The sequence below is a fragment of the Geotrypetes seraphini genome, chromosome 17, assembly GCF_902459505.1.
Source record: "Geotrypetes seraphini chromosome 17, aGeoSer1.1, whole genome shotgun sequence".
NCBI lineage: Eukaryota > Metazoa > Chordata > Amphibia > Gymnophiona > Dermophiidae > Geotrypetes > Geotrypetes seraphini.
In genome coordinates, this window is record NC_047100.1 from 41,550,475 (window position 1) to 41,577,864 (window position 27,390).

Here is a 27,390-nt window from a genome sequence, read left to right on the forward strand (position 1 = left end):
TTAAATGCTCCTCTATGTAAACAATCGTCCCTGAGGCAGACCCTTGGGTGAAATATGGCCATGTTGAGAATACATATGTAAACACCCTGAATAAAGTGTACTATAATATAGGTCCAGCCTTCTTTTTCTACGTTTGATTTTGCAAACTGCTTGTCTTGTTATCGGATCTTTGTCATTTCCGGGACACAGACCATAGAAGTCTGCCTGGCACTTGCCTCACTTCCTAACTAGTGAAGTATCTACTGAAGCCCAGTCCTCCATTCCTGATCTGTCTTTGTCATTTCTGGGACACAGACCATAGAAGTCTGCCTGGTACTGTCTTAGGGCCTCTTTTAATCAAACAAATTAGCATGGGCTGGCGCATCAAATGCACCAAAGCCCATAGGGATTTAAAGGGCTTCACTGCATTTGCCGTGCAGCACTCGCTAGCATGGATTCATAAAATTCCTAACTATTGGAGTTAAAAACATAAGAACATAAGAATAGCCTTACTGGTCAGACCAATGGTCCATCAAGCCTAGTAGCCTGTTCTCACAGTGGCCAATCCAGGTCAGTAGTACCTGGACAAAACCCAGATTAGCAAAATTCCATGCTACCGATCAGGGCAAGCAGTGGCTTCCCCCATGTCTTTCTCAATAACAGACTATGAACGTTTCCTCCAGGAAATTGTCCAAACCTTTCTTAAGCCCATTCATGCCCCTCCTGATTTGTCTTTGCTATTGTAGGGACAAAGAACATAGATGTCTACCAAGCACTGGCCTAACTTCCCAATTATCGGAGTTGCAACTGAAGCATCACTCCTGCCCATCGTAATGAATCAACGGCCAAGTTTCGTGTTGATCTCATCTTCTTTCCATGTATGCATTTTTGCATTCCATCATTGTTTTTGTCTCCAATACCTCCACTGGGAGTCTATTCCAGGCATCAACATCCCTGTCTGTGAAAAAGTATTTCCTGAAGTTAACACCAAGCCTACTACCTTGCAATCTCAATTTGTATCCTCTGATTCTACCGCTTCTCCATCTCCCTAAAAGATCTAAGTGTATTATCCGATTTAAATGTAAATACTTAGAGAAGAGTATGATAAGTAAGATGAAAAAGACCATTACTACTCTATAAGACCATCTATTGATATCACATAAATTAATTAAATATAATTATTTATTTATTCAATTTTCTGTACTGATCTCCCAAAGGAGCTCAGGATGGTTTACATGAATTTATTCAGGTACTCAAACATTTTTCCCTGTCTGTCCTGGTGGGCTCACAATCTGTCTAATATACTTGGGGTCAATGGGGGGTTTAAGTGACTTGCCTAGGGTCACAAGGAGCAGCATGGGTTTGAACCCACAACCTCAGGGTGTTGAGACTGTAGCTTTAACCAGTGTGCCACTTTAGAAACCAAGGCATAGTAAAAGTGAGCCAAGTATAGGACAATCAAGCCATTGTGACATCACTGATGAGGTTGGCTCTTAGGCATTGGTGAAATTAGGCATTACGATGTCACAATACCAGCTGTGGTTATCAGAGGCTGAAGCTATTCACACTTATTTATTCAATTTTATATACTGCTCTCCCTGGGGAGCTCAAAATTGTTTATATGAATTTATTCAGGTACTCAAGCATTTTTCCCCATCTGCTCTGGTGGGCTCACAGTATATCTAATGTACCTTGGACAATGGGGGGATTAAGTGACTTGCCCAGGGTCACAAGGAGCAGCGTGGGTTTGAACCTACAACCTCGGGTTGCTGAGTCTGTAGTTTAAACCACTGTGCTACACTCTCCCCTAAAACTGTGTAGCAAAAAATATTATTGAGAGAATGCTACTGACAAGGATGCAGGGATAGAGGAAGACAAGAAAAATAACATCTCCTCTCTGGGAAAACGGCATTGAAGAAAAAAATAAAAATCATTGTGAGCAGAGGCGTCCCCGATAGAGCAGTAACTAAAAGGTTCAAGATCACCCAAAATAATGAGACATATCAAAAGTTTCAGACTGAAACATGCTGCATTCACAGAGGAACATCTTAATTTCATATGATCCAATAATAAATTTAAAAAAAAAAAAATGCTACCGAAGCACAAAATCCGAAGATATGAAGAAAGCAAAAAACAGAGCTATCACAATAAACTGTTTAGAGAGAAGCCAAAACAGTTCTACAGGGAACTAGGCAAGAACATTAGTAGACTAAAAATACCACCAAAGAAAGCTGAAATAGTATCATTCTGGAAAAACTTATGAGGATCCTATAGAAAGGGGTTTCTCAAGCTTTTTGCACGTGTGGACCTGGAAATTGACTGAGAAATATTTATGGACAGGGGAGGTGGAAACAAAGACCAGCAGATTTTGGGGGGTTTCCCTCTTCTGCTCCCACTGTCCATCTACTGGCCTAAATAGAAGTGTGCCTAAGGTTTCAACGCCTTCTGGCTAGAGAATGACATGGGGACCATTTACCATGGTAAACCGTGGTCACTGCAGTAAATCTGCAGGAATGGAGATATTTACAACTGTTTTATCGCAGAATTGGGGACAAGACCTTTCACCGCCCCACGGGAATGGGGATAAGACCTTACACCGCCCCACCGGCATGTTCTCTCCGGTAGACTCGATTGCCTCTTTGATATATAGGGCAATACCCCCACCTTTTTGTCCTACTCTGTCTCTGTGGTATAGCTTGTATCCCAGTAGCACAGTATCCCAGATGTTTTCCTCGTTCCACCATGTTTCCATGATGCCGATGATGTCAAGGTTATCTTTTTGTGCCATAGCTTCCAATTCCCCCATCTTATTCCTTAGGCTCCTTGCGTTCGTGTACATACACTTGAGTTTGTGGCCTGTTACTTTCTTGCATTTCCTTCCCTCTTGTGCCCCTTTCGATCCATCAGGATTTCTATATTGCCTGGTGAGTCTTCCCCGCAGTCTTCCTGCTTGATATCCTCTGGGCATACCGTTTCCCGAACCATCGACTCTTAGTTGACTGTCAGCTTTCCCCTTCTTCCTAGTTTAAAAACGTCTCAATTTCTCGCTTGATGTTGCTTGCAAATAGCCTTGTTCTGTCTCCGCTGAGGTGGAGTCCATCCTTCCTGTATAATTTGCTCTTCCCCCAGAACATCGTCCAGTTGTGCACAAAGTGGAGTCCTCCTTCCTCACACCAGCGCCTCATCCATGCGTTGACTGCTTCCATCTCCGTCTGCCTCTTCTCGTCGGCCCTGGGTACCGGCAGGATCTCCGAGAATGCTACCCTTGGCGTTCTGGTCTTCAGCTTTCTTCCTAGCATCCGGAACTGGTCCTTCAGTGCTTCCCTGATGTAGTTCCTGTTGCTCACGTTGTTTGTCCCCACGTGGCTCACCACCGCTGTATCTCCCTCTTCTGTGCTGTCTATGATCCTGTTGATGTGGCTCACTAAATCTACCTTGGCTCCTGGTCGGCAGGTCACCATCCGATCCTTTCTTCTTCTCGCTGTGTGGCTGTTGACTTGTCTGATGATGCCACAATGATTGCTGTCCTCTCTATCTTCTCTTGTCTCTCTAGCCGCAAGTCCATGTCCCTGGTGTATGTCCACCTCTCCAGCCATAGGTCTGTGTCCTCTGTGCACTTCCATCTTCCCTCAACCTGGCGTTGGCTTTTACCAGACTCATCTTCCTGTGGGTTCCCTCCACTGTTTCCAGGTCTCTCTGCTGTGTCACTTATTCCGTCCTTGTGGTTGTCCTCCAGGTGCTCCTCACTCACTGTAGATGTATCTTGGCAGTTCCACTGTTGTTGGTGATTTTCCATGGCATCCCTGTATGCCTCCTTGATGAACTTCTCTGACTTCTTCCTCAATGGGTTCCTCTGTCATGAAGTTTTCTGCCTCTCTGTCCTCCTCTTCCACTGCTCAAAGTGCTTCTAGTTCCAGTATTCTGCCCTCTCCTGGAGTCTGACTTGCTTCTTCAGGCCTTCAAGTTCCTCGCATCGAGTTCATACATAAGACCAGAGTAGTCATACATATGGCAAACGGTCAGAAAACTGGGTAGCTCAACATCCTGCTTCTGTCTGCTGCATCCATTGCTGTCCACTTGCCGGTCTGCCGTCTGAAGTGGCTTCTCCTTCTGTAGGAATCTGTGTAGTGTCCTTGGTGTTACTGTGAAGTCCTCTTGATTTTAAACCCGCTACCCCTGTTGCTTGTACTGTACTACATTGTATCTCCTTAAATTGTACTGTAAATCGCCTTGAACCGTTTTAGACATAGTGCAACTCATAAATCCCAAAGTAGATTAGATTAGAACACTGAGAAAAGAAAAAGCGGTAGCGGGCCGTCTGAAAGCTTTGGATTTCTTAAAGTGCCGGTGCACTGTTTACTGTCTGTGACTGGGCTCCGTGGATGACGTCACTCACATGTGAGAATATACTGCCTGCTTGTCTGAGGATAACTCAAGAAATCTATATTTTCAAAGCTCACAGCTAAGGTTTCAGACTCAGGCAGTGGCGTACCAAGGGCGGGGCAATGTGTGCAAGCAGAATGGGAATGCTTTGAACATAAGAACTGCCATCTCCGGATCAGACCCATGGTCCATCGAGTCCGGCGATCCGCACACGCGGAGGCCCAGTCAGGTATACACCTGATGTAGTTTTAGTCACCCATATCCCTCTATGCCTCTCGTAAGGAGATGTGCATCTAATTTGCCTTTGAATCCCAGCACAGTGGATTCCTTAATAACCTCCTTTGGGAGAGCATTCCAGGCGTCCACCACTCGCTGCGTGAAGCAGAACTTCCTGACATTTGTCCTGGACTTGTCCCCCCTTAGCTTCAAACCATGTCCTCTTGTCCGTGTCGCGTTGGACAATGTAAATAATTTATTTTCCTGCTCTGTTTTATCGATGCCTTTCAGCATTTTGAACGTCTCGATCATGTCCCCTCGCAGCCTCCTCTTCTCAAGGGAGAACAGTCCCAGTTTCTTGAGTCGTTCCTCATATTCCAAGTTCTCCATACCTCTTATTAACTTCGTTGCTCGTCTCTGCACCCTCTCCAACAGTTTTATATCCTTCTTTAGGTTGGGAGACCAATGTTGGACACAGTATTCCAAGTGTGGTCTGACCATTGCTCTATAAAGCGGCATTATGACTTTCTCCGATCTACTCGTGATTCCTTTCTTTATCATGCCTAACATTCTGTTTGCTTTCTTTGCCGCTGCCGCCCATTGTGCCGACGGCTTCAGGGTCCTATCTATCAGTACACCCAGGTCCTTTTCTTGTTCGCTCTTACCCAGAGTTGCGCCTGACATTCTATACTCGTGTTCCTTATTCTTACTACCTAAATGCATTACTTTGCATTTCTCCACGTTGAACTTCATCTGCTATTGCTCTGCCCATTTCTCTAACTGATACAAGTCGCTCTGGAGTTCCTCGCTATCCTCCAGCGATCTGATTGCCCGGCATAGCTTTGTGTCGTCTGCAAACTTAATGATCTCAATGGATATTCCGTCTTCCAGGTCATTGATATAAATATTAAATAGGATCGGCCCAAGTACCGAGCCCTGGGGCACACCACTAGTCACTTTCTCCCAGTTTGAGAACTTCCCATTTTTGCCCACTCTCTGCTTTCTGTTTTCCAGCCATTTGCCTATCCACCTTTGTATATCTCCCTCTATTCCATGGCTTTGTAGAGCCATAGTCTACAGGCATGCAACTGTCAGCTCTGCCAGTCCCCTGCCCTGGAATATGAAGTTGACATCAGAGGGGGCAGGAGACCAGCAGAACTTACAGCTGCGTGCCTGTAGATTGTGACTCCATAACTGCTCAGTGCACCCCCATACTGGAGGGAGGAGGGCAGGTATGAATGGGGTGATGCACCTGGAGAAGAGCTAAGTTAGGTATGCCACTGTGGGGAGCAGCATGCAGTGCCGGTGGCAAGACCAGTCTGACCACTGGCAAAATCATAACAGCAAAAGACACTTCAGCAGCTCTACAAATTATTTTAAACTTCAGGGCAAATAGGAAAAGGGGGTTGGAGCTGAGGGCTGTGAAAGGGAGAATGTAAGAAAAGAGGCAGCTGAGAAGAGCCAACGTTGGTGCTGTCTGATTCAGAGTCGGCACACTCGGTAGTTTTTGGCATCCCCCAGACATCTGTGCTCCTCTGCCATGCTTCACAGAAGAAAAGAGATGTGGAACCAGTTCCTGGACTTCCAAGAGTTTAAAATCACAAAGTTTATTGGTGTATAAAAACAAATAAAATATATCACAAAAACTATTTCAGCAATATAGTAATGGCACTGCCAAAACAATGACAAGACCCTACACGGGCCATGTTTCGCTCTGTATAGCCTTCCTCAGGGGTCCTTGAAATGCAGTAACAAAGAATTAAAAACAGTCAGTCCTGGTCACATGCTAAGAAATCCAGCTGAAACCCACCAAGAACACCTCAGCCATGCATACCATGATGTGCCAGTCCTGGAATGTGGTTACAGCAGAGATGTTAGGGGTTGAATCTCTGGTGGATTTTCATTTGGTTTCATGTGAGCTGAGGGTGGTTAAGAAGGTGAGGCCTTTTGTTCGGGGAGGGGGAGAGGGTTGGAGGGTAAACTCAGTCTCCCTTTTGGTAGAATTTTTCTGTGACTTGTTCTCTAAGTAGTCGTGATAACACCAAGGGTTTTTCAGTGAAAATTCCCCTTAAGAGAAGACCAGGTTTTAACATCAAGATTTACTGCACCCAAATAATTGCTTATGAGAGTGAAATAAAATTAAAGAGTCAGACCTCTGTCAGGAAAGTGCAATTAACCCAATTTTATTTGCACAGAAATATATAAGACAGATGAATTTAAATGTCTTTTTCTAATAAATAGGTTTAGCATACGTTAGTTTCTCAAGACATAAAAAGACAATGAGGTCTATGAAAATTAACCAATTAACTACGGTTTTTGTTTTTCTCAACAGAAATATTTCACTCTGTTTGATTACCCCAGCAAACCTCCTAGAGGACTTATCAAGTACTTTCCCCTCCTTCATCAATCAATGAGTGTTTTGTTAATAAAACAAGAATAAATTGCTTTACCCTGTTTTCCCTTTCAGGTAAACCAACTGCGGACCAAAGGAATTACCACCTTCAACACAGCTAAGTATAGCTTTTTTCAGAAAAATTGAGTGCTCAGTCTTTTCATAAAAACATTGACCTTCAAAAATTAATTTAAAATAAAAATGTAAGTGTGCACACTAAAATAATAGATAATAGTAAAAACAAAACAAAACCCAAAAACCTTTTTCCTTCTTCAGGCCCACTCTGCAAGCATTGCATCTGTAAGCATTAGCGATTGTCTCCGCCTACTACCTATCTTAGATAAAATAAAAGGAATTAAACCCTTTCTCCCTTGATGTTGTGAGAGTTCAGAGTTACCTCCTCCAGCAGGAACCTTGGTGACATTATTTTTTCCCAATCTAGTGGCCTTTCCCAATCTGGCAACCTCTCTCACACTTACAATGTTTCCACTCAGCAAAGATTGGCACAAAGTTCACACGATTCAAAATCTATCACTCAGTTAGTCTTTCAGCTCAACAACTCAACTGCTCACTGAACTGGTCAACCTTAATAAAAAGGGAGACAAGTTTTTTAGAAATCTTTACAGAATAATTTATGTCAGTTCACTTTTAAACTCTTTAGAAGCATTATGTTGAAAATTTTTCTTCTATTATCTAATTTTCCTTTCTAACTGCTATGAGAAAAGAAAACTGACCAAAATAAGTTCAGTAGAATATTTTAAAACTACAGATCCCAGCTTCCACTTTAATCTACAATCCTTTACTAATACGTAGCGTGGGTTTTAGCACCGGTTGCCGCGGTAAGTCCTCCGACGCTCATAGAATTCCTATGAGCATCGGAGCAGTTAGTGACGCTGCCGGTGCTAAAACCCATGCTATGCCTTTGTAAAAGAGGGGGTTACTACGATAATCTCTCTTAGGTCCTTAAGGGAAAACTGTGAGGAAAATACAATTTAACCACATTCACTTTTCTGTAATCAGTCTTCTAACACTTCTTAAATCTAACCTTTTTCTATCTCAAATTAACCCAAAACAACACTCTTTCATACCCGTTCACTCAGCAACATCTACTTTCTTTCAGATACTAGTCCCAACTGCCAAAGCCAGGTAACAGCAGCAACCAGAATGTTTACCCTGGTTACCAGGGCAACCAGCAGACAAGTGTATTCCTGTGTTATGTCTCGCATAATTCTACAGCCATTAATTTCCTCATGAGACCAGAGCCCTCACAGCCTCAGAAAAATGTTTTTAACCCAACAGGAGTTATATTAGGTTATACTCTTACTTTGGATTTACAGGTGGAGGAGGTGTTTCATGCAACATGGGTAGAATTGAAGATGGCTAAACAGGTTTGTTCTTTATTGCAGCTACAAGATTTTCACACGTTAGTTCAGACGATGGAGCTGACCCACCTAGACTACTGCAATGCTCTTTATGTAGGTCTTCCTAAGTATACTTTGCAAAAAATTGCAACATGTTTAGAGTATGGCTGCATGTTAGATTATTTTACTAAAATTATAGGATTATGTTACCCTGTTGCTTTATGCTTTACATTAACTGGATATTTATGATCTTTGGCTCCTTCTATTGCCATACCACCACATTGTGCTTTGCAGTCTTATGTTTCTAACAAGGAATTTTGTTTAGTTACAAATGCAAGGTTCGTATTTTTCAGGAGCTGTGCCAGAGTTTTGGAATAAACTCCCCAAGGACCTTAAAATACTTTGCTCGCTGTTTTCCCTCTTTTTGGGGTGGAGGGTGAGGTAGGGTAGGCATTTGCTGTTCTTTTTTTATGCTGTTGTAATCTGTGGAAAGTAAAAGTCTGTAATAAGACTTTGTATTAAATTAAATCATGGTTCTCCAAGATTATTTAACATCAACAGATCTAAATGTGCAAAAAGTCCTGAACATGGAAGTAAATGTTCAGAATCTATCAACATCATTAAACTTAAACATATGTTCAGATGAGTAGAAAGGATGAGTAAGAATCCACCAGTATATATAGGAAAGGAAGCAAGCAAATTAGCAAAAGAAAAGGTTTTTGAGGAAATAAATCCGGAAAAACAAGTAGCAAATGCGTAAGCATAGGAACCAACTTTTGAAAATGATTGGGGTGCTGAACTAAAAATTCACAACAAATTTCCCTTCACCCAGCAAAAAAAAACCAAAACATCTGGTTAGCCTGTATCTAAATGTCACGAGCAGGGCAGGTAGTGTGTGGAGAAATCAAAGCTAAGGTCCTGCTACTCTCTCCTCCCCCTCACAGCTTGTCAACATCACACTCTCTCTCTCCCACCCCCCCAATTCAGACCATCTATAGCACTTTTCTCCAACCAGTCCCACAGCCCATCATCTATACCACACTCTTTTTCTTTCAATTACTGGCTTTTGGGGCAAAAACTGGAGATGGATTAGGGCAGGGAGAGGAAGGAACATGAAACGAAAGAGCAAGCTGAAAGGAAGTGATGTCATTGGCAAAGATGGCTGTTCAACTGAAGGGCTCCTGACTAATTGTCACGGACCCTAGCTTTGGTATCCAGACACACTGGAAGGAGGCTCCCTTGGGGATTAGCAGAAGACTGCAAACCATATTGGAGTTCAAAAGTTAATTTTTAAAAACACTTAACCTTAGTGAAACAGGGAAGTCTAAACCACACTTAGCCTTTGGTGCAACAAGTAAGGCTGTACCTCTCATAAATCAGACACCAAAGCAAGAGAGAAGGCATATATGAATGAAATAAAACTGAGATACATATAACAGGATACAGAGCGAGATGAGAGAAGCACAGCTTTGCAATGCTGAATAATGTAATCCCATGTGATGACCCAGCAAGAAACCAGCCCAGAGCAGAGCCAATCAGGAAACCCCAGGCACCGGCCCAGCTGCAGCCAGCAGAGTTCAAACTGACTGGATGTCCTGATATGCACCAGCTCCCTGCCGGTCCTGACACTAATCCGATATAATCGCCAGGCATTAGAAGTGAATTTGCATTCTCTACACAAGATTACAGATGGTAGACAATCTCCTTGGTCCTGGTGGAGTGGTGTTAACTATTTGAACTAAATTAGCATGCCAGTCTTCCTGAATGATACGAGTTACAGAACAATAGGTCTTAAAGAATACTCCAACAGAGGCAGCTGTGCTCAGCACCATAATAGCAGGAAAATGGCAATAGACCTTGTGCCATTTGATCAAAAAAAAAAACCAACTGGGATCCTCCAGAAGAAACCATGGAAAGGGCAGAAGATAACTCACACCTATAAGTGCAATGAATGGTGATTAAGGTGTGGCTCTTGGACTTGGACATTGTAGGAGTAAAAAGGGACCTGAATAACTTATCTCCTTGGGTTATTCTATTCATAGCGGTGGTTAATAAATATATAATAGCTAGGGTTACCATATGGCTCCAGAAAAAGGAGGATGGATTGAAATATCCGGGTTTTATTTCCATTGCTTTCTATAAGTATAAGTAAATCCCGGATGTTTCAATCATCTTCCTTTTTCTGGAGCCATAGGAGAGCTGGGTATGGACATAAATAAGCATAAACTTTAGGCTGAATGAGTGAGAGGCATTTATTTATTTTGAATTTAGTTAAATTCAGGTATACAAGATGTTTCTCTGTTCCCAGCAGGGAGGAGCAGTTGGTGAGAACAAATGAACTGGAAATCCAGATTTTGGAAGTCAAAAAAAGTGTAATGCAGAGCCGACTACTACAATGGAAGATTTGGCAAATGGAGAAATAACACATGCACCAGGAGGTCCCAATGGCAGTGACAACGCATCAAGGTAATGCTTATTATATGGGCCGAAAGAAGGAGATATTGTGAGGATAGACACAGAAATGAAAATCAAAAGCGTACACAGGTCTGCTGACTTAGTAACAACTTACCCCCTTGATATTACGGTCAAAGAGGAAACTGTAACTAGGCCCAGAGACTTGACTGATTGAATTGAAAAGTTAATGGGATCGAGGTATTTGATGATATTGCACCAGGTACTCTCCATAGACCAGGGGTCTCAAAGTCCCTCCTCGAGGGCCGCAATCCAGTCGGGTTTTCAGGATTTCCCCAATGAATATGCATGTGATCTATGTGCATGCTCTGCTTTCAATACATATTCATTGGGGAAATCCTGAAAACCCGACTGGATTGCGGCCTTCAAGGAGGGACTTTGAGATCCCTGCCGTAGACAGAGTGAACTGAAGGAGCTCACAGGCAAACAGTAAAGTGAAAATACCCAATATTGGTGGCTAGTTCCATTTGGCCTGGAATTTAGTCAGGGTGTGACGAGCCGAGCGGTCATTTTCCCATCACATTGCCAGGACCTGCAGTGCTCCAGGCCAGGTTTTCTCTCTGTATTCATACATATATATACTTCTAGACACTCTTGAAGGTATAATAGAAACCAAAACTCAGCTTCTTAGTCCAGGGTAACAGTTTGTTCTAAAGACAGTATCAATTCCCATTCAGTGTTTAGTCCATTAATCAGCTCTCAGCAATTTCAACCTGCGTGGCTTACCTGAGCCACACCTGATATTAGCTGTCCTTTCAAAGCTTTTCAGCACACAGCCTCAACCAAATAATCATTGGCTTACCTTAACCAGGCATCTTTACTTTCCAGCCTTCTCATCCAGCCAAGCACAACATCACTCACCATCCCAGCCCTTCCAAGTAATCTTTCCCAGTCTTCTTAGCTTCCTCTGGGGTTCTCCTTAACCCACAGCTTCTGAGCCTTCTCTGCTCAGGGAATTCTCTTTGTGGAGGCTCTCACCTTCCCACAGGTTCCCTCTCCTAGGGACCTCTCAGAATAAATCCCAGACTGGGCATATGAAGCTCTTCCTGCCTGGGTTCCAACCCATTACTCATGCAGTTCAGCACCACCTGCTGGAACAGAGTTGAGCTCTGAGCTACAAACCTCAATGCATTCTGGACCCTGTAGTTTACCCACTAATTGGCCAGCGCCCTCTACTGTCCACCAACATAACAACATCACTCATGAGGAAGAATTCCCGACTCCCTCACACAGGGGTAACATCTGTAGTGTCAGATCATTAGATGAGACGCGCTACACTAGAGAATGACACAGGGACAAATTTTTCTCCATCCCTGTGGGAACTCATTTCCCTGTCCACGCCCATTCCTGCAAGCTCTGTCCTCATCTGCACAAGCCTCAAACACTTTAAAATCATAATAAGGACAGGTTGTTCACTCTCTCCAAGGTAGGGAGAACGAGAGGGCACTCTCTAAAGTTAAAAGGGGATTGATTCCATATGAACATAAAGAAGTTTTTCACCCAGAGAGTGGTAGAGAACTGGAACGCTCTTTCGGAGTCTGTCATAGGGGAAAACACCCTCCAGAAATTCAAGACAAAGTTAGACAAGTTCCTGCTGAACCGGAATGTACTTAGGTAGGGCTAGTCTCAGTTAAGACGCTGGTCTTTGACCAGAGGGCCGCCGCGTGAGCGGATTGCTGGGCACGATGGACCACTGGTCTGACCCAGCAGCGGCAATCCTTATGTTCTTATAAGTAGCAACATTTACCTATAATGTTTTTGATAGGTTGCCAAATGTCTATCAGCCTTCCAAACTGTTGGCTTTTAGTTTATTATTGTGCCAGCAAACATGTTTAGAATATGCATTATCTATTTTAGCTGTAACAAATGATTAGAGCAGCAGTGTGAGAACCAAGGAAGCCAGGGTTCAAATCCTACTGCCTCGGGTAAGGGCTCGGGGTGATGTGATATAGGTCTATAAAATACTGAGTGGAGTGGAAAGGATAGATGTGAATAGTGTGTTCACTCTTTCCAAAAATACTAATACTAGGGGACATGCAATGAAGCAACTAAGTACTAACTGGAGAAAATATTTCTTCACACAACGTGTAATTACACTTTGGAATTTGTTGCTGGAGAATGTGATTTCAAATATATTTATTGATTTTCAGTAACAAAAACAGAGTTATAAAAAGAACAAAAAAACAATGAACAAGTGAATAGAGAGGTTCTAGAGAACCATCCAGAAATCCAGAAAATACAGATTACAGAAAGCAAGTAACATAATATTAGTAATATTTCACAACCAAGAGGAATATAGGGAGAACCTGGAGGCTCAAAAAGAAACCATTGTATAACCTGGAGAGGAAAAAGGACAAAGAAGGAAAAGCAGAGAAAAAGAGAAGAAAAAGATAATGATCAAACAGATATTGGAATAGAGAAATTAGTAATGGAATAAATGAGTAGAGAATGATGAATAGAAAAATGCAGGACGGACATCCCATGCCAATCTGAAGAAGGAAAAAGAAAAAGGGAATAGAAAAGATTGGATATGGTCGAGATCCCGAAAGATTAGGTGAAGGTCAACGGTTAAAAAGAATAATATTGAATGGGTTCCCATATCTTGGAAACGAGGTGTAGTCGATTTGTGAATTCGGCAGCTTTTAATTCATAAGAATGAGTCATAAGAACAGTGTTCCAAGTTGCTGGAGAATGTGATGAAATCAGTTAGCTTAGCGGGGTTTAAAAAAGGTTTGGATCATTTTCTAAAAGAGAAGTCCATAGGCCATTATTGAGATAGCTTGGATAAATCCACTGCTTATTCCTAGGATAAGCAGCATAAAATCTGTTTTCCTATTTGGGATCATGTCAGGTACATGGGACCTGGGTTGACTACTGATGGAAACAGGACACTGGGCTTGATGGACTTTCAGTCTGTCCCAGTCTGGCAATTCTTATGTTCTTATGAATACAAACTTAGACTGTAAGTCCTCCAGGGACATGAAAATACTTAACACACATTGACCTACTACTGAGAAAGATATGGGCTAAATGCAAAATCCATTACCAGGCATATTGTGAATCAATACAAAACCCTACAAATCTCACTCAGGATCTATAAGGAAATTCTATCATACCATAGAGTACTAACATACAAAGGACACACAGCAAGGGTCTACCTAAGAAAAAACAGCCCTGTAAATATTGCAGTGGGCATTTGAACATCAATATACTTACTGGGAAAACTAAGCGCCCCTTTTGCAAAGCCAAGGTAGCGATGCTGCTGTGGTGAATATATCGAAGCCCATTCAGTCCGTATGGGATTTGGTGCATTACCACCGTGGCCTTGCAAAAAGGGCCCTAGATAAGATAGATTAGCACAGGTCATTCAATGCCTTTTTCACAGAGCAAGTAACCCCAAACTGAAATTGCAAATAAGTGAACAACAGTTCTGTACTTGCAAAATATAAAGCCAAGAGATGTAGCTTTCAAAAATTCCCGTCGCTACATTCCAAATTAAACGAAAAACGAACAAGACAGGGAAAATAAGGCGATACCTTCTTCAGGTAAGGTGTTGGCCTCTGAAAGATAGATATAAATATTAAAATTAGTCCAATGAAGAGGTATCACTTTTCTGCATTTTGTTATTTTATTTCAATTTATTACCCTTTAAACTGGACTAAGCTTCACCACTACTTCGCCCCAAAATTTTTTTTTTTTTTAAATTATTCTCTACCTTTGTTGTCTGGCCATTTCATTTTTCTAATTGTGTAGGCTCCAGTCTCTGGTTACTATTTTCCCGTCTTCCCTCAGCTCTCTTTCTAGAATACTGGCAGCATTAAATATCAACATTATCTCCCAACTGCTAGAATGGCTTGCGCTAAGCCTCCTCTTGAGCGGGCGGTAGTTTTTCGGCTAGCGCGTGATTAAAAGTCACTAACGCAGCTTCATCAAAGGAGCCCTAAGTGTCAGCTTTATCCCCCAAGTGCTAGACTGTTAGCAGTATACTTTCCAACATTACCCCACCCCCACCCATTTTACAAAAGCGCAGAAGAGGTTTTTTAGCGCCGGCTGGCATGCAGAATGCTCTGCGCTGCTCTAATGGTCATAGAGTTCCCGGCTGTTGGAGCAACACAGAGCATTCGAAAAACCTCTTCTCTGCTTTTGTAAAAGAGAGGAAGAGGGGGGGTAAATGTTAGCTTTATCTTTCAAGTGCTAGACTATTAGCAGTATGTTCTTCAGTATTAAATACTACGAGGGGTGCTGGAAAGTTCTCAGTCCAACCAAGAAGAGAATGATATGAAACAGTGTCCAAAACGGAGAATTTTGTGTCTGCAAATTGGCACTGAACGAAATAAGATAACATTCTTTTCAGCGGCAGTGGCAAAATAGCGCTCAAAATTTAGGAAGCTGATTAGTTGGGCTGAGAAGTTTTCAGGACCCCCTCGTACTATTAATTATTTCTAGAGCGCTACCAAACCTATGCATTGCTGTATGTAGTCACTAAGGAGACAGTTCCAAATGCTAGGATATTGCTCCCCAGCAATAAAAATCAACTTTATCTCTCAGTGCTAGAATGTTATGAGTATTCCCCAGCATTATAATAGCAGCTTTATCTCCTGAGTGTTAGCTCCCCAGCATTAAATATGAGTTGTATCTTCCAAATGCATGACTGTTAGGAGTATATTTTCAACCATAAAAACATAAGCCGTGCCTCTGCTGGGTCAGACCTGAGGTCCATCATGCCCAGCATTAAATATCAGCTTTATTGCCGGAGTGCTAGAATATTGTACCCCGGCATTAAGTATCAGCATTATCTCCCCAGTGCTATAATATTAATAGTATGCTCTTCAGCATTAAATATCAGCTTTATTGCCGGAGTGCTATAATATTGTACCCCGGCATTAAATATCAGCATTATCTCCCCAGTGCTATAATATTAATAGTATGCTCTTCAGCATTAAATATCAGCTTTATCTCCTGAGTGCTAGAATATTAGCATTATTAATTTATCTCCTACCTTAACTATCAGTATTATCTTCCAAGTGCTAGAATATTAACAGAAATCTTTTCTATATTAATTATCGGCATTATCTCCCCAGAGCTATAATATTTATAGCATGCTCCCCAGCATTAAATAGCAGCTTTATCTCCAGGAGGGTTTGAATATTAGCAGTATGCTCCCCTACATTAAGCCCTGACTCTGTGTTTCCCCTCTGATTATCAATATGCTGCATTTCCCAGTTTCTCTGGCTAGTTCTGGCTTTTACATCATCACACTCTGAGGCTTGGAGAATTTAATTTATACCATGTGACTTCCTTATTCAAAGGCTTTTCATGTACCTCATATTATACATTGTTCCCCTGTATTTCTTTATACCTTCACTGCTTTATTCTTAGTAAAATATTCCAGACCTGAATGGAGACGTCGCTGTATGAGCCTCCTATGACCCCTGTGATAGCCATAGGCACCTCATCGTGGATGGCATAGGATCCATCGGGGCAGATGTGTTCTGAGCCGTCTACCCTTGTCAGTGAGGCACGAACAAAGTCCAGGGACTGCTCCAGGGCATAGGTGTCCTTGGAGCAGGTGTCCAGGATATGTGCCCCTAGTTTGATTCCAGGCAGAATACGCTGGTCCTTATTGATTTCATCCAGTGCAAAGAGCATAGCCTCCAGCCGCTGGATCCCCCGATGCTCATTGATCCTTCCACAGTCTTCAGTGGAGCTTCCTTTCTCATGGACAGGGAACAGCCCTCCAATAACTAGATCCCCTTCAACAGTGATCTCCTTCTTTGGCACTATGTTGTAGCCAGGGTGCTGGTTAGCAAGACATGCCATCACACGTAGCAGTAATCCCCACAGGAAAGCAGGTAACGCCATGGCACCAGCACAAGGGGTTGTGGGCCGTTGAAGACGGGCAACGTGTGACATTCAACCATCTACAGCAGAATCCAGAAATCAAAATAATCGGAGAACTGCATGTCTGGACTCCCTGTGGTCAGCTACTGATTTTTCAGTGGGTCCATGATAGAGGGCTGACGGTCAGTGAAGCATTGCGTAGACACAGTGGCTCAAGAGTTCATCCCAATGCTGTGTACATGAAAAATCTAGAAACAGAAAAATAAGTGATGAGATGAGTTTAAAGACCAAACCTTCTCCAAGACTTCCCTATAAGGAACTAATGGAACTAGCTCATATCACATGGCACAGGTCAACCATTTCCTGGTTAGGTTTTACCCTCTGCCTTGGTTCTAGTGTTCTTATGGAAATCAGAACTTTGCATGAACTAGGATACAGCCAGACAGAATGCACCTTTTTGTTATGACATGGAACCAAATGGTAAACCTAATCCCAGGACAATGCAAAGTGGGTAAAGAATCATGAATATAAGAACATGAGAACTGCCATACCAAAGGTCCATCAAGCCCAGCAGCCTGCTTCCAAAGCCACCGCATTGGGAAATGTTATTGATAGAGGGTACATTGGTTTGGTAGATCAGTGTGCTCTCATTTGGTAAATTGTCGCCCTACCAGTGTTATTGGTGCAGAATGAGCCCCTTTGGTAAAGAGCCAAGGCATAAAAGTTCTCAGTTAGCAGATTCAGCTGGTGGATTAGACAATACCTGCAACAATTTTGAAGGCAGTGCTGAAGCATACCTGTTTGTGTGCATAAGGTCTGCACTCTGCAGTAGCCTAACTGAGGCTTAGGGACCAGTCTCTGACTGCATCATAGCAACCTTAGAAACATAGAAATATGATGGCAGATAAAGGCCAAATGGCCCATCTGCAGTAATTATTATCTTTTCCTCTCTCTTTCAGGGGTGTCCAATGTCGGTCCTCGAGGGCCGCAGTCCAGTCGGATTTTCAGGATTTCCCCAATGAATATACATGAGGTCTATTTGCATGCACTGCTTTCATTGTATGCTAATAGATCTCATGAATATTCATTGGGGAAATCCTGAAAACCCGACTGGATTGCGGCCCTCGAGGACCGACATTGGACACCCCTGCTCTAAGAGATCCCAAGTGCCTATCCCACGCTTTCTTGAATTTAGACACAGTCTCTTGTCTCCACCACCTCTTCCGGGAGACTGTTCCATGCATCTACCACCCTTTCTGTAAAAAAGTATTTCCTTAGATTACTCCTGAGCCTATCACCTCTTAACTTCATCCTATGCCCTCTCATTCCAGAGCTTCCTTAACTCATGCACATTTACCTCACCTAGGTATTTAAACATCTCTATCAAGTTTCAAGTTTATTATCTTCCCTCTCCTGCCTTTCCGCTAAAGTATACAGATTGAGATATTTAAGTCTGTCCCCATATGCCTTGTCATGGATTCATAGTGCACTGAATACTGGACTTTGCCAAGGACGCATTGTTGTGTTAGAGACACTGAATTGTTCCTTGCTCGTTGGTTTGTTTTTTTTGTGCGAACATGAGGCCTGAGACCTTACACAAGATGCATGTGGTTCTGTTGCTCTGATCCATCCTGTGCTGATTGCGCGTCCCTGGGAATCTAAGATATGGAAGGAAGTCTGTGAAAAGCAATGGGGTGTGAGGAAAGTGAGAGTTGCTAGGTGTGGGGGTGAAGAAAGAGGTGATTGCTGGGACTTGGGTTGAAAGAGTAGAGGGGGGAAGGGAAGTTGATGGGGTTTAGGGGTGGAATGGAAGAAACACATGTAGCTTGTATAAAGTCCCAGGCCTCATCATCATGGTGACGTGTCAAAACCGCGCGGGACATTGGCGCGCTGACAATCCCGCACACCGCGTTTAAAATGTTCCTGTTAGTGCTCAGAGAGGATGTGTGGGGGGGGACCAAAGGATAATGGCAGTTTCTACCCAACCCCCCTCCCCTATACCACCCCCTACAGGAGTCTGAACACTTATCAGACCCCCACTCACAGCGGTAGCAGGAACACTTTGAACGTGGCGCACTGAAGTCCTGCGTGGGATTTTTGGCACGCCAATGCCCCGCATGCTTTCGTTAAGGAACCCATCATCACACAAAAAAACAGTGAACAAGGGCCAAGTCAGGGTCTCTAGCACAACAAATTGTCCTTGGCAAAGAGCATTAGTCAGTGCACTAAGAATCCATGACAAGATGATTCTGATGCAGTCAGACATTGGTCCACAGGTCCATCAAGCCTAGTAGCCTGTTCTCGCAGGTCCCCAGTACCTGGCCAAAACCCAAAGAGTAGCAACATTCCATGCTACCGATCCAGACCAAGCAGTGGCTTCCCCCGTGTCTTTCTCAATAACGGACTATGGACTTTTCTTCCAGGAATTTGTCCAAACCTTTCTTAAAAACAGCTGCGCTATCCACTTTTATCACAACCTCTGGCAACGCGTTCCAGTGCTTAACTATTCTCTGAGTGAAAAAATATTTCCTTCCCTTAAAAGTATTTCCCTGTAACTTCACTGAGTGTCCCCTAGTCGGTACTGAATGACCTTCTTAAATTGCTTTTTGAGAACATCGGTCCAAGCATTAGTTTAAATTTTGTGTCCTGCCTATGTCCTATATTCCTTTCATAGTGTGCTGTTATTGTATTGCTAACACCCTCTTTAGAGAAGGACAGAGACTTAGGGACCTTTTACGAACGTGTGCTAAGCGGTTTTTAGTGCATGAATTAGCAGGATTTTTGCCACTATAGCTGAAAAGAGTGTTATCTTATTTTGCTAAGTGCCAATTTGCAGAAACGAAATTCTATGTTTTTAACATCGTTTCAGATCATTGATTGAACCATATCCACGTCATTCTCTTCTAGGCTGGACTGAGAATTTTTTAGCCCTCCCCCTCATACCCTCTCTAAGGATAGTGCCAGGGCAATCCTGGAATTTATCTGGATAGTAAAAGTATTCATTCTGCTATATGAATAATTTAGGATAGATTGAAGGCCAACTTCAGTTATCTGGAGAGCAGACTAAATATTTCCACTCTCTGAGTAAGTTCCAGCGCTGACCACCTTATCCAGCTATTCTGTACCAACCACCATCTGAATTAGCGGCATGGGAAATCTGGATATTTTTAGACCGCCCCAGCCAGCATTTAGAAAAAGGCTCAATATTGACCCATTCCTTCTTATTAGACAACCTCACATTTCTTGATTATTTTCTGGAAGATAACACTTCTTTCTTCAGATCAGAACATATTTTAAATGGAAGCACCGGGGGTTACAAATGCCAGAATGTAATGAGAAGTACATTTCAACACCAGATTGGCTAAAGTCTCCATTTAGAAACTGCTTTATTTGGAGAATAGGGAAACTGTGTTAAAAAACTACCTCTGTCCTCTCTTTTTACTCCCCCTACACCCAGAATAAAATAAATAGGACAATAAAATCTTAAGTTGTACAAATGAGAGACTGAGACAAACCTCAGCCGTTCAGCAGCTGAAATCCACAGGGCAAATGTAGCTCTGACTGTCACTATGCATTGATCTGTGGGCTTCTAATTGCTTCCTCTTGTGGGCATTATAGCACATGCCATATGATAAAGAACTCGTTAGCGGTAAATATTGTCTGGCTAGCAGCCAGCATGTTGGCTGTAATTAGGGAGTGCTATCATGCTAGCACATCAGATGCCAGACAGAAAAGTAAAAGACGGGAGAGAGAGAGTGAAAGCGAACAGGAAGCGAGAGAGAGATAATGAGAGGAAAGAAGCAGAGGGAGGCACAGAATAGCAGGAAAAGAGAGAAAAAATGAGAGAGAGAGAAGTGAGCGACCTAGGAACAGAACATGGGAGCTGAGAGGAGCGAGATGAGGAAAAGGAGGCCAGACGGAGAAAAAGAAGGACTGATAGGAAGACAAGTGGCAAGAGGGAGAAATAGACACAAGGAAAAGAGACTGAGGGAAAAGGAAGAGCAAGGAAGATAATGATTGGAGTAGTGCAATAACAGGATTGCCATCTGACTCAAGTCAATCCTGACTGGTTGATCCGACTCTGGTTTTGCCTCGTTCCATGCTCATAAACAGAGCCCTACTTGCACAAACTGCAGAGCTATTCTTCACCAATAGAGGGGGTAATTTCATGAGCCATTTCTGTAGGTAAAACAACTTTTGGGGTCAATTTTGAAACCGATTGGAGCCTAATCTGTTACGGAACCTAGACACCATTATAGAATACTAACATAATATGATACCAGTGCACTTAACATTTAGGTACTTTCACTTACTCCAGCCATAGAGCTGGCAAAAGTGTGAGGCTGAATGTGGCAGGGACACATAAGAACATAAGCATTGCCATACTGGGACAGACTGAAGATCCATCAAGTACAATATCATGTTTTCAACAGTGGCCAACCCAGGTCTTTTAGATCTGCCGTCATTTACTATGTTACCTGGCAGAAACCCAAAGAGTAGCAACATTCCAGAGCTGAGATTGTGATGCCATAATGCCTCATTCAACCAATGCCTAAGAGCCAGCCTCATCAGTGATGTCACAATGGCTTGATTGTCCTATACTTGGCGCACATAAGAACATAAGAATTGCCATACTAGGACAGACTGAAGGCCCATCAAGCACAATATCATGTTTCAACAATGGCCAACCCAGGTCCCAAGTATCTGGCAGAAACCCAAAGAGTAGCAACATTCCTGAGCTCCTATTGTGATGTCATAATGCCTCATTCCACCAATGCCTAAGAACTAGCCTCAGCAGTGATGTCACAATGCCTTGATTGTCCTTTACTTGGCTCACCTAAGAACATTCCTTCTTATACATAAACATACAGAAAGAAGAGGATCAAGGGTTAGGCAAGAGTAAAATATATCGAGATAAAATAAATTTTAAAAAAGGGTGGTAAGAGGGTGAGGAGAAAACCAAGGAGGGGGGATGATGCTTCTTAAAAGTGGTTGGTATTCATTACTGTGGTTGGAGGGTGCTTTTCTGATCATAAAATATATAATTTACTTTAGTGAAATGAAAAAAATATATAGTAATACCAAATTTCTTTAAATGATGTTGCTGTTGGTCTGTCCGTGTATGTCGCTTCTAAAGGAGTCAGTATTGTTTTCAGAATGAAACTGAGTGATATACGGTAATCATAAATATTCTGATTTCGATATGAAGCACCATGTGACGGCTCTGCCTCTCAAGACATGGGAAGCTTACACAGCTGTTCTGCTTCTAATAACATTCCCACTGTGGCGAAAAGAAGACAGAAAGAATTGGGAGAGGGGGTGGCTGAGGATAGCCATAAGTAATCCAGGCCGACAGGGCAGGTTGGTGACTTCCTCCCGGGGGAAAAGCGAATTGTTTAGGCCTATCAATGTGGTCCGTCAGCAGCACGCACTGGCTGGAAAAAAAAGCATTGATCAAAGCAGTGCCAAACCTGTAACATTAAGGCCACTTCAAAGAATGCTAATTCCGCTGCTCCGTTAAATCAACTCCTTCCGCTTTCCCGTTTGATTTAGGGCCTCATCTATCAAACTGCGCTAGCAGTTTGTAGCGCAGAGAGCCGCGCTGAATGGCCCGTGCTGCTCCCGACGCTCTTAGGAACTCTATGAGCGTCGGGAGCAGCGCGGGCCATTCAGTGCAGCTCACCGTGCTACAAAGGAGAGGCCCTTAGTTTTTCCGAATCTTAGGGGTCCTTTTACTAAGGCACGCTAGTATGTCATAGCCTGCGCTAAATGCTAATGCGTGCTAACGCGTCCATAGGATATAATGGACCCCTTAGCCTCACTGCTTCCAATTTCAGAACCTTATTCTTTTTTTTTAAATTTATTTTATTTTGTTCATTTTATAAATGAATAAAATATATTCCATTATATATATATGAAGAAAAAGAGAGATTTAACACGCCATTAAACAGGAAACAAAGTCAAAAGGTAAATAAAACTCCTTGTGGATTAAACAGTCTCTCAAATAAAGCCCACAATATGGGAGAAGCATCATGGGAATATACAATGCAACTATATCTATTTAGCGGTGTTACATCTTCCATATTAAGGACTAAGTCCGTGTGGGAATACTGGGAGGGACTACTCCTTTCCCCTGTAGGAAAAACCGTAACTGAGCAGGGTCAAAAAAAAATCTATGAATGTTGATCTAAAAGGATCAAACGTTTACAAGGATACCTAAGCTGAAATTTAGCACCCGGATTGTCTCAATTGCAGGAACCCTTTCCTTCTAGTCTGAGTTAGTTTTGAAACATCTGGGAACATGGAGATCTTAGAGTCCATAAAGCCTAAAAACAGCACCTTATTCTTTTTTTTTTTTTTTATTATTATTTTTCGCTGTGAGTCTCGGCTGTCTGTCTTGACTACATTCTAAGAGCAGGGACTGTGCATTGAGTGTGTTTGTTCATTTGGTAAATGCTGATCAAATCGTGAGCATAATATTATTCATACAAAGCACAGCTAGAAACCCTTTCGGAGTCAATGACAGCTCAAAATGGCACATGTCATCAAAGGCAGAACTGCCAGCAAATGCCAGGCCTTTGGGGACTCTGAGAGCTCACTTTGTACTCCAGGCATGCCAGAATCTATGCCAGGGCTTAATTTGTAAACGAAAAGGTGGTGCTGGAGAAGGGGATGGGTGGGTGAAGGGTAATAGCAGCAGTCAAGGAGGGGCCGTGGCGAAGTACGGCCGAGCGGCGCCAGAGACAGTGGTGCTCCTCCCCGCCACTCCCGCATGCCCTTCCCTTTTAAACTTCTCCGGCGTGAGCAGAATGCTGCCCACGTCGGTGTTGGCTCCCTTTGACGTCCCTTCCTAGGTGTGAGTCCCAGAAGTGACGTCGGAGAGATCACCACAAAGGTTCGGGGGAAGGCAAGGAGAGGAGCGGGCAGGCAAGCGAGGGGGAGGCAGAGAGGAATAAAATATATTCCAGTAGAGAATGACACGGTGACAAAATTAATCACCGTTCCCGTCCCCGTGGATAACCGCGGGAAATAATCCCATGTCATTCTGTAGTGTCTGTTTCAACCTCAGTCCTTCTACACCAGCGTTCTTCAAAGCAAAGCTTGCGGGTCAGTGGTTGTGGCCATTCATACTCTGATTCTTCCCTCTCTCCTTAAAGAATGACATGAAGATGGTTTCCCGCGGTTATCCGCGGGGATGGGAACAGTGATGAATTTTGTCACCGTGTCATTCTCTAGACCTCACCCCCCTTACTATGCCACTTGGGGCTGGATTAGGGACAGCGGCATAGTAAGAGGGAGTGGGGGGGTGGTCCTCCCCAGGCGTGGCCTTCCTAAGGGCACAGTGGCACCCTTCCTCCTTTTCACACACCTCACCCCCCGCTCGCTTTTTCCCTGCTCCGTGCCTTCCCCCATACCTTTTTGATGCTCTGTCTGATCTCACTTCCGGGACCTGCACCTAGAAAGTGACATCACAGGGAGCCGAACGCTGACATGGGCAACATGGTGCTCACGCCAGAGAAGTTGAAAAGATACGGGGAAGGGGGAGGGGCACCACCGGCCCGGGCACCACTTACCCTTACTACACCACTGATTAGTGAGCAGCGTACTGGCTGACTGGAAGTGGGGGGGAGGGCTATGGCAGAACACCCCTGAAAAAAAGTGTACATGTGCCAATAAAAAGATAAATAACCAAATCAATCAACTGATATCATAAGGCAGAAACGGATTGGACGAAGCATGAATAAAACCCAAAAACGATGAGATTGCAGTGGAACCACATGTAGTCCAGGGTACCATCTGCGTTAAGGCACTGCCAACATTTAGAATCAGGTTTCCACATACGAAAGGGAGTCCAGGCGGAATACTATTAAGGACGTCACTTCCTGCCACTCTGACTTAACTCTGGATATGATCATTCTTCGTTCTCAGCATCCTTGCTTCTCCAACTCAGATTGCCCTCCTAAACTGATTGACTCTGTTTTCAACGGCCCTCGTGCATATTCTCAAGAACTGGAAATCGGCCTCTCTGCTAGACTATACTTTCTGGTGGAGCTCTCTTAGTCTTTATAACAAATATGAACAATGTGCGTTAGAAAAACAACATATTTCCTTGATGCGTTCTCGTACTTCTGGAAGTTTCTTGATCAATATGTTCAAGTATCATAACTGACCATTTTGGATACTGCTATTCGCTTCATTTCATGCATTGATTTTGGATTTTGTGGTAAGGAGAGAGAATTGTTGTTTCCTCTGTTATTGTTTCTCATGTTCTGCATTTCAGATTGTATTCAATATACACTTCCCCCTTCGTAGTCACGGTTTCGTTGTCCGGTTTCAGTTATTCGCAGGGTTTTGTGTACAGGCTCCGCCCCAAAATTTATGTCACAGGAAGTCACTGCTCCCAGCGATGCACAGAGAGAATCGATCCTCTCAGCGTTGTACAGAGAAAATCGCGGCACTTCCTTCATAGGAACAGGTAAGGTTATTAGTGGTTTTGTGTCTTTTTTGAGCCATGCTGATCCCCTATATTTGCAGTTTTTCTGTATTTGTGGCCATGCTGATCCCCTATCTCCACGAATACAGAGGGGGAAGTGTATCAGTATTATTTGTTTTATCTGAAATCTTTTCAATAAAAATTTTGAACTGAAAAAAACAAAAAAGGAGCCATTTGTGTTAAAATGAGGATGCCATACTTAAAATGTGAATGGACAGTGTGCTTAAACCAATTAAATGATTGAATAATAAAAAGCAGAATACACTCTAAGAGGCAGTGAACTCTAAAACGTTTCAAGTTTAATTTGTATTTGATAAAATCGCTCTTTTCATGGATTACAAAGCAATGAACAATAAAAATGTAATTAGGGGAGACAAAAAATTTTTTTGGGTAATCACAAACATACATTCCATAAGAGGGAAATGCGGGAAGGAACTACAATTTGGTATAGGAAAGAGAACAAAAAAAGATAAGACAATAGGAGATATATTAGATCAGTGCTTGCCTGCTTTGAGTGGAAAAGTTAACTGAACTTCAAAGGCAAATTTTGATTTAACTTTTTGAGGGTCTTTTCTTAAGAACATAAGAATTTGCCTCCGCTGGGTCAGACCAGAGGTCCATCACGCCCAGCAGTCCGCATCCGCGGCAGCCCATCAGGTCCATGACCTGTCATGTTTACTTGATTTAGCCCTATAGCCCCCTTGTTTTTATCTTTACTCTTTCCATACTCTTATCTACCCTTATCTGTATCCCTCAATCCCCCTATCCTTCAGGAATCTATCCAATCCCTCTTTGAATCCCCGTAGCGTACTCTGCCCGACCACTTCCTCCGGGAGCGCGTTCCATGTGTCCACAACCCTCTGTGTGAAGAAGAACCTCCTGGCATTTGTTCTAAACTTGTCCCCTTCCAGTTTCTCTGAGTGCCCTCTTGTGCCTGTGGTTCGCCGTAGTTTGAAGAATCTATCCTTGTCTACCTTCTCCATGCCCCTCATGATCTTGAAAGTTTCTATCATGTCTCCCCTAAGCCTCCTCTTTTCCAGGGAGAAGAGTCCCAACTTGTCCAGCCTGTCAGCGTATGAACAGTCTTCCATGCCATTTATCATCTTCGTAGCTCTTCTCTGGAGTCTCTCAAGTATCGCCATGTGTTTCTTGAGGTATGGCGACCAATATTGGACGCAGTACTCCAGATGCGGGCGCACCATTGCATGATACAGTGGCATGATGACTTCCTTCGTCCTGGTTGTAATTCCCTTCTTAATGATGCCCAGCATTCTGTTAGCTTTCTTCGAGGCCACTGCACATTGCGCTGATGATTTCATGGTTGTATCCACCAGCACACCCAAGTCTTTTTCAAGATTACTCTTCCCCCAGCAATGTTCCCCCCATTTTGTAGCTGTACCTTGGGTTCCTTTTCCCTATATGCATGACCTTACATTTTTCTATGTTAAAGCACATTTGCCATTTGTTTGCCCACTCTTCCAGTTTGTTTAGGTCCCTTTGCAGGTCTTCGCACTCCTTTGTGTTCCTAACTCTGCTGCAGAGTTTGGTGTCATCAGCAAATTTTATAACTTCACACCTTGACCCCGTTTCAAAGTCGTTGATCAATATATTGAACAGCAGTGGTCCCAGCACCGACCCCTGCGGAACACCGCTCGTGACCCTCTGCCAGTCGGAGTATTGGCCCTTCACTCCAACCCTTTGTTTTCTGTCGGCCAACCAGTGCCTGATCCATCTGTGTACATCCCCTCCCACCCCGTGGTTCGACAATTTCTTAAGTAGCCGCTCATGGAGGACCTTATCAAAGGCTTTTTGGAAGTCGAGATAAATGATATCTATGGATTCCCCTTTGTCCATCTGGCTGTTTATCCCTTCAAAGAAGTGCAGTAGGTTTGTTTGGCACGATCTTCCCTTGCAGAAGCCATGTTGGTTCGGTTTCAGCTGTCCATTTCTTTCTATGTGTTCACAGATGCTATCCTTTATTAATGCTTCCATCATCTTGCCCGGAATCGAAGTCAAGCTCACCGGTCTGTAGTTCCCCGGGTCACCCCTCGATCCCTTTTTGAAGATAGGTGTGACATTCGCTAGCTTCCAGTCCTCCGGTACCTTCCCAGTGCTTAAGGATAGATTACAGATTTGTCGGAGTGTGTCCGCTATTTCCGTCCTCAGTTCTTTTAGTACCCTTGGGTGGATTCCGTCCGGGCCCAGTGATTTGTCACTTTTCAATCTGTCTATTTGGCGGAGGACATCCTCAT

At 43.2% G+C, this 27,390-nt stretch overlaps 1 protein-coding gene across 1 annotated transcript in view; it reads right to left on the reverse strand.

Annotated features, from left to right (window-relative positions):
• GRM2 (glutamate metabotropic receptor 2) overlaps positions 1-16,665 on the reverse strand; it is a 60,064-nt gene extending 43,399 nt beyond the window's left edge. The window contains exon 1 of the mRNA XM_033926630.1: positions 16,198-16,665. Within this exon, the coding sequence (XP_033782521.1) occupies positions 16,198-16,665 (468 nt within the window). The remainder of the gene's footprint in view (positions 1-16,197) is intronic.
• Positions 16,666-27,390: the final 10,725 nt, after the last annotated feature.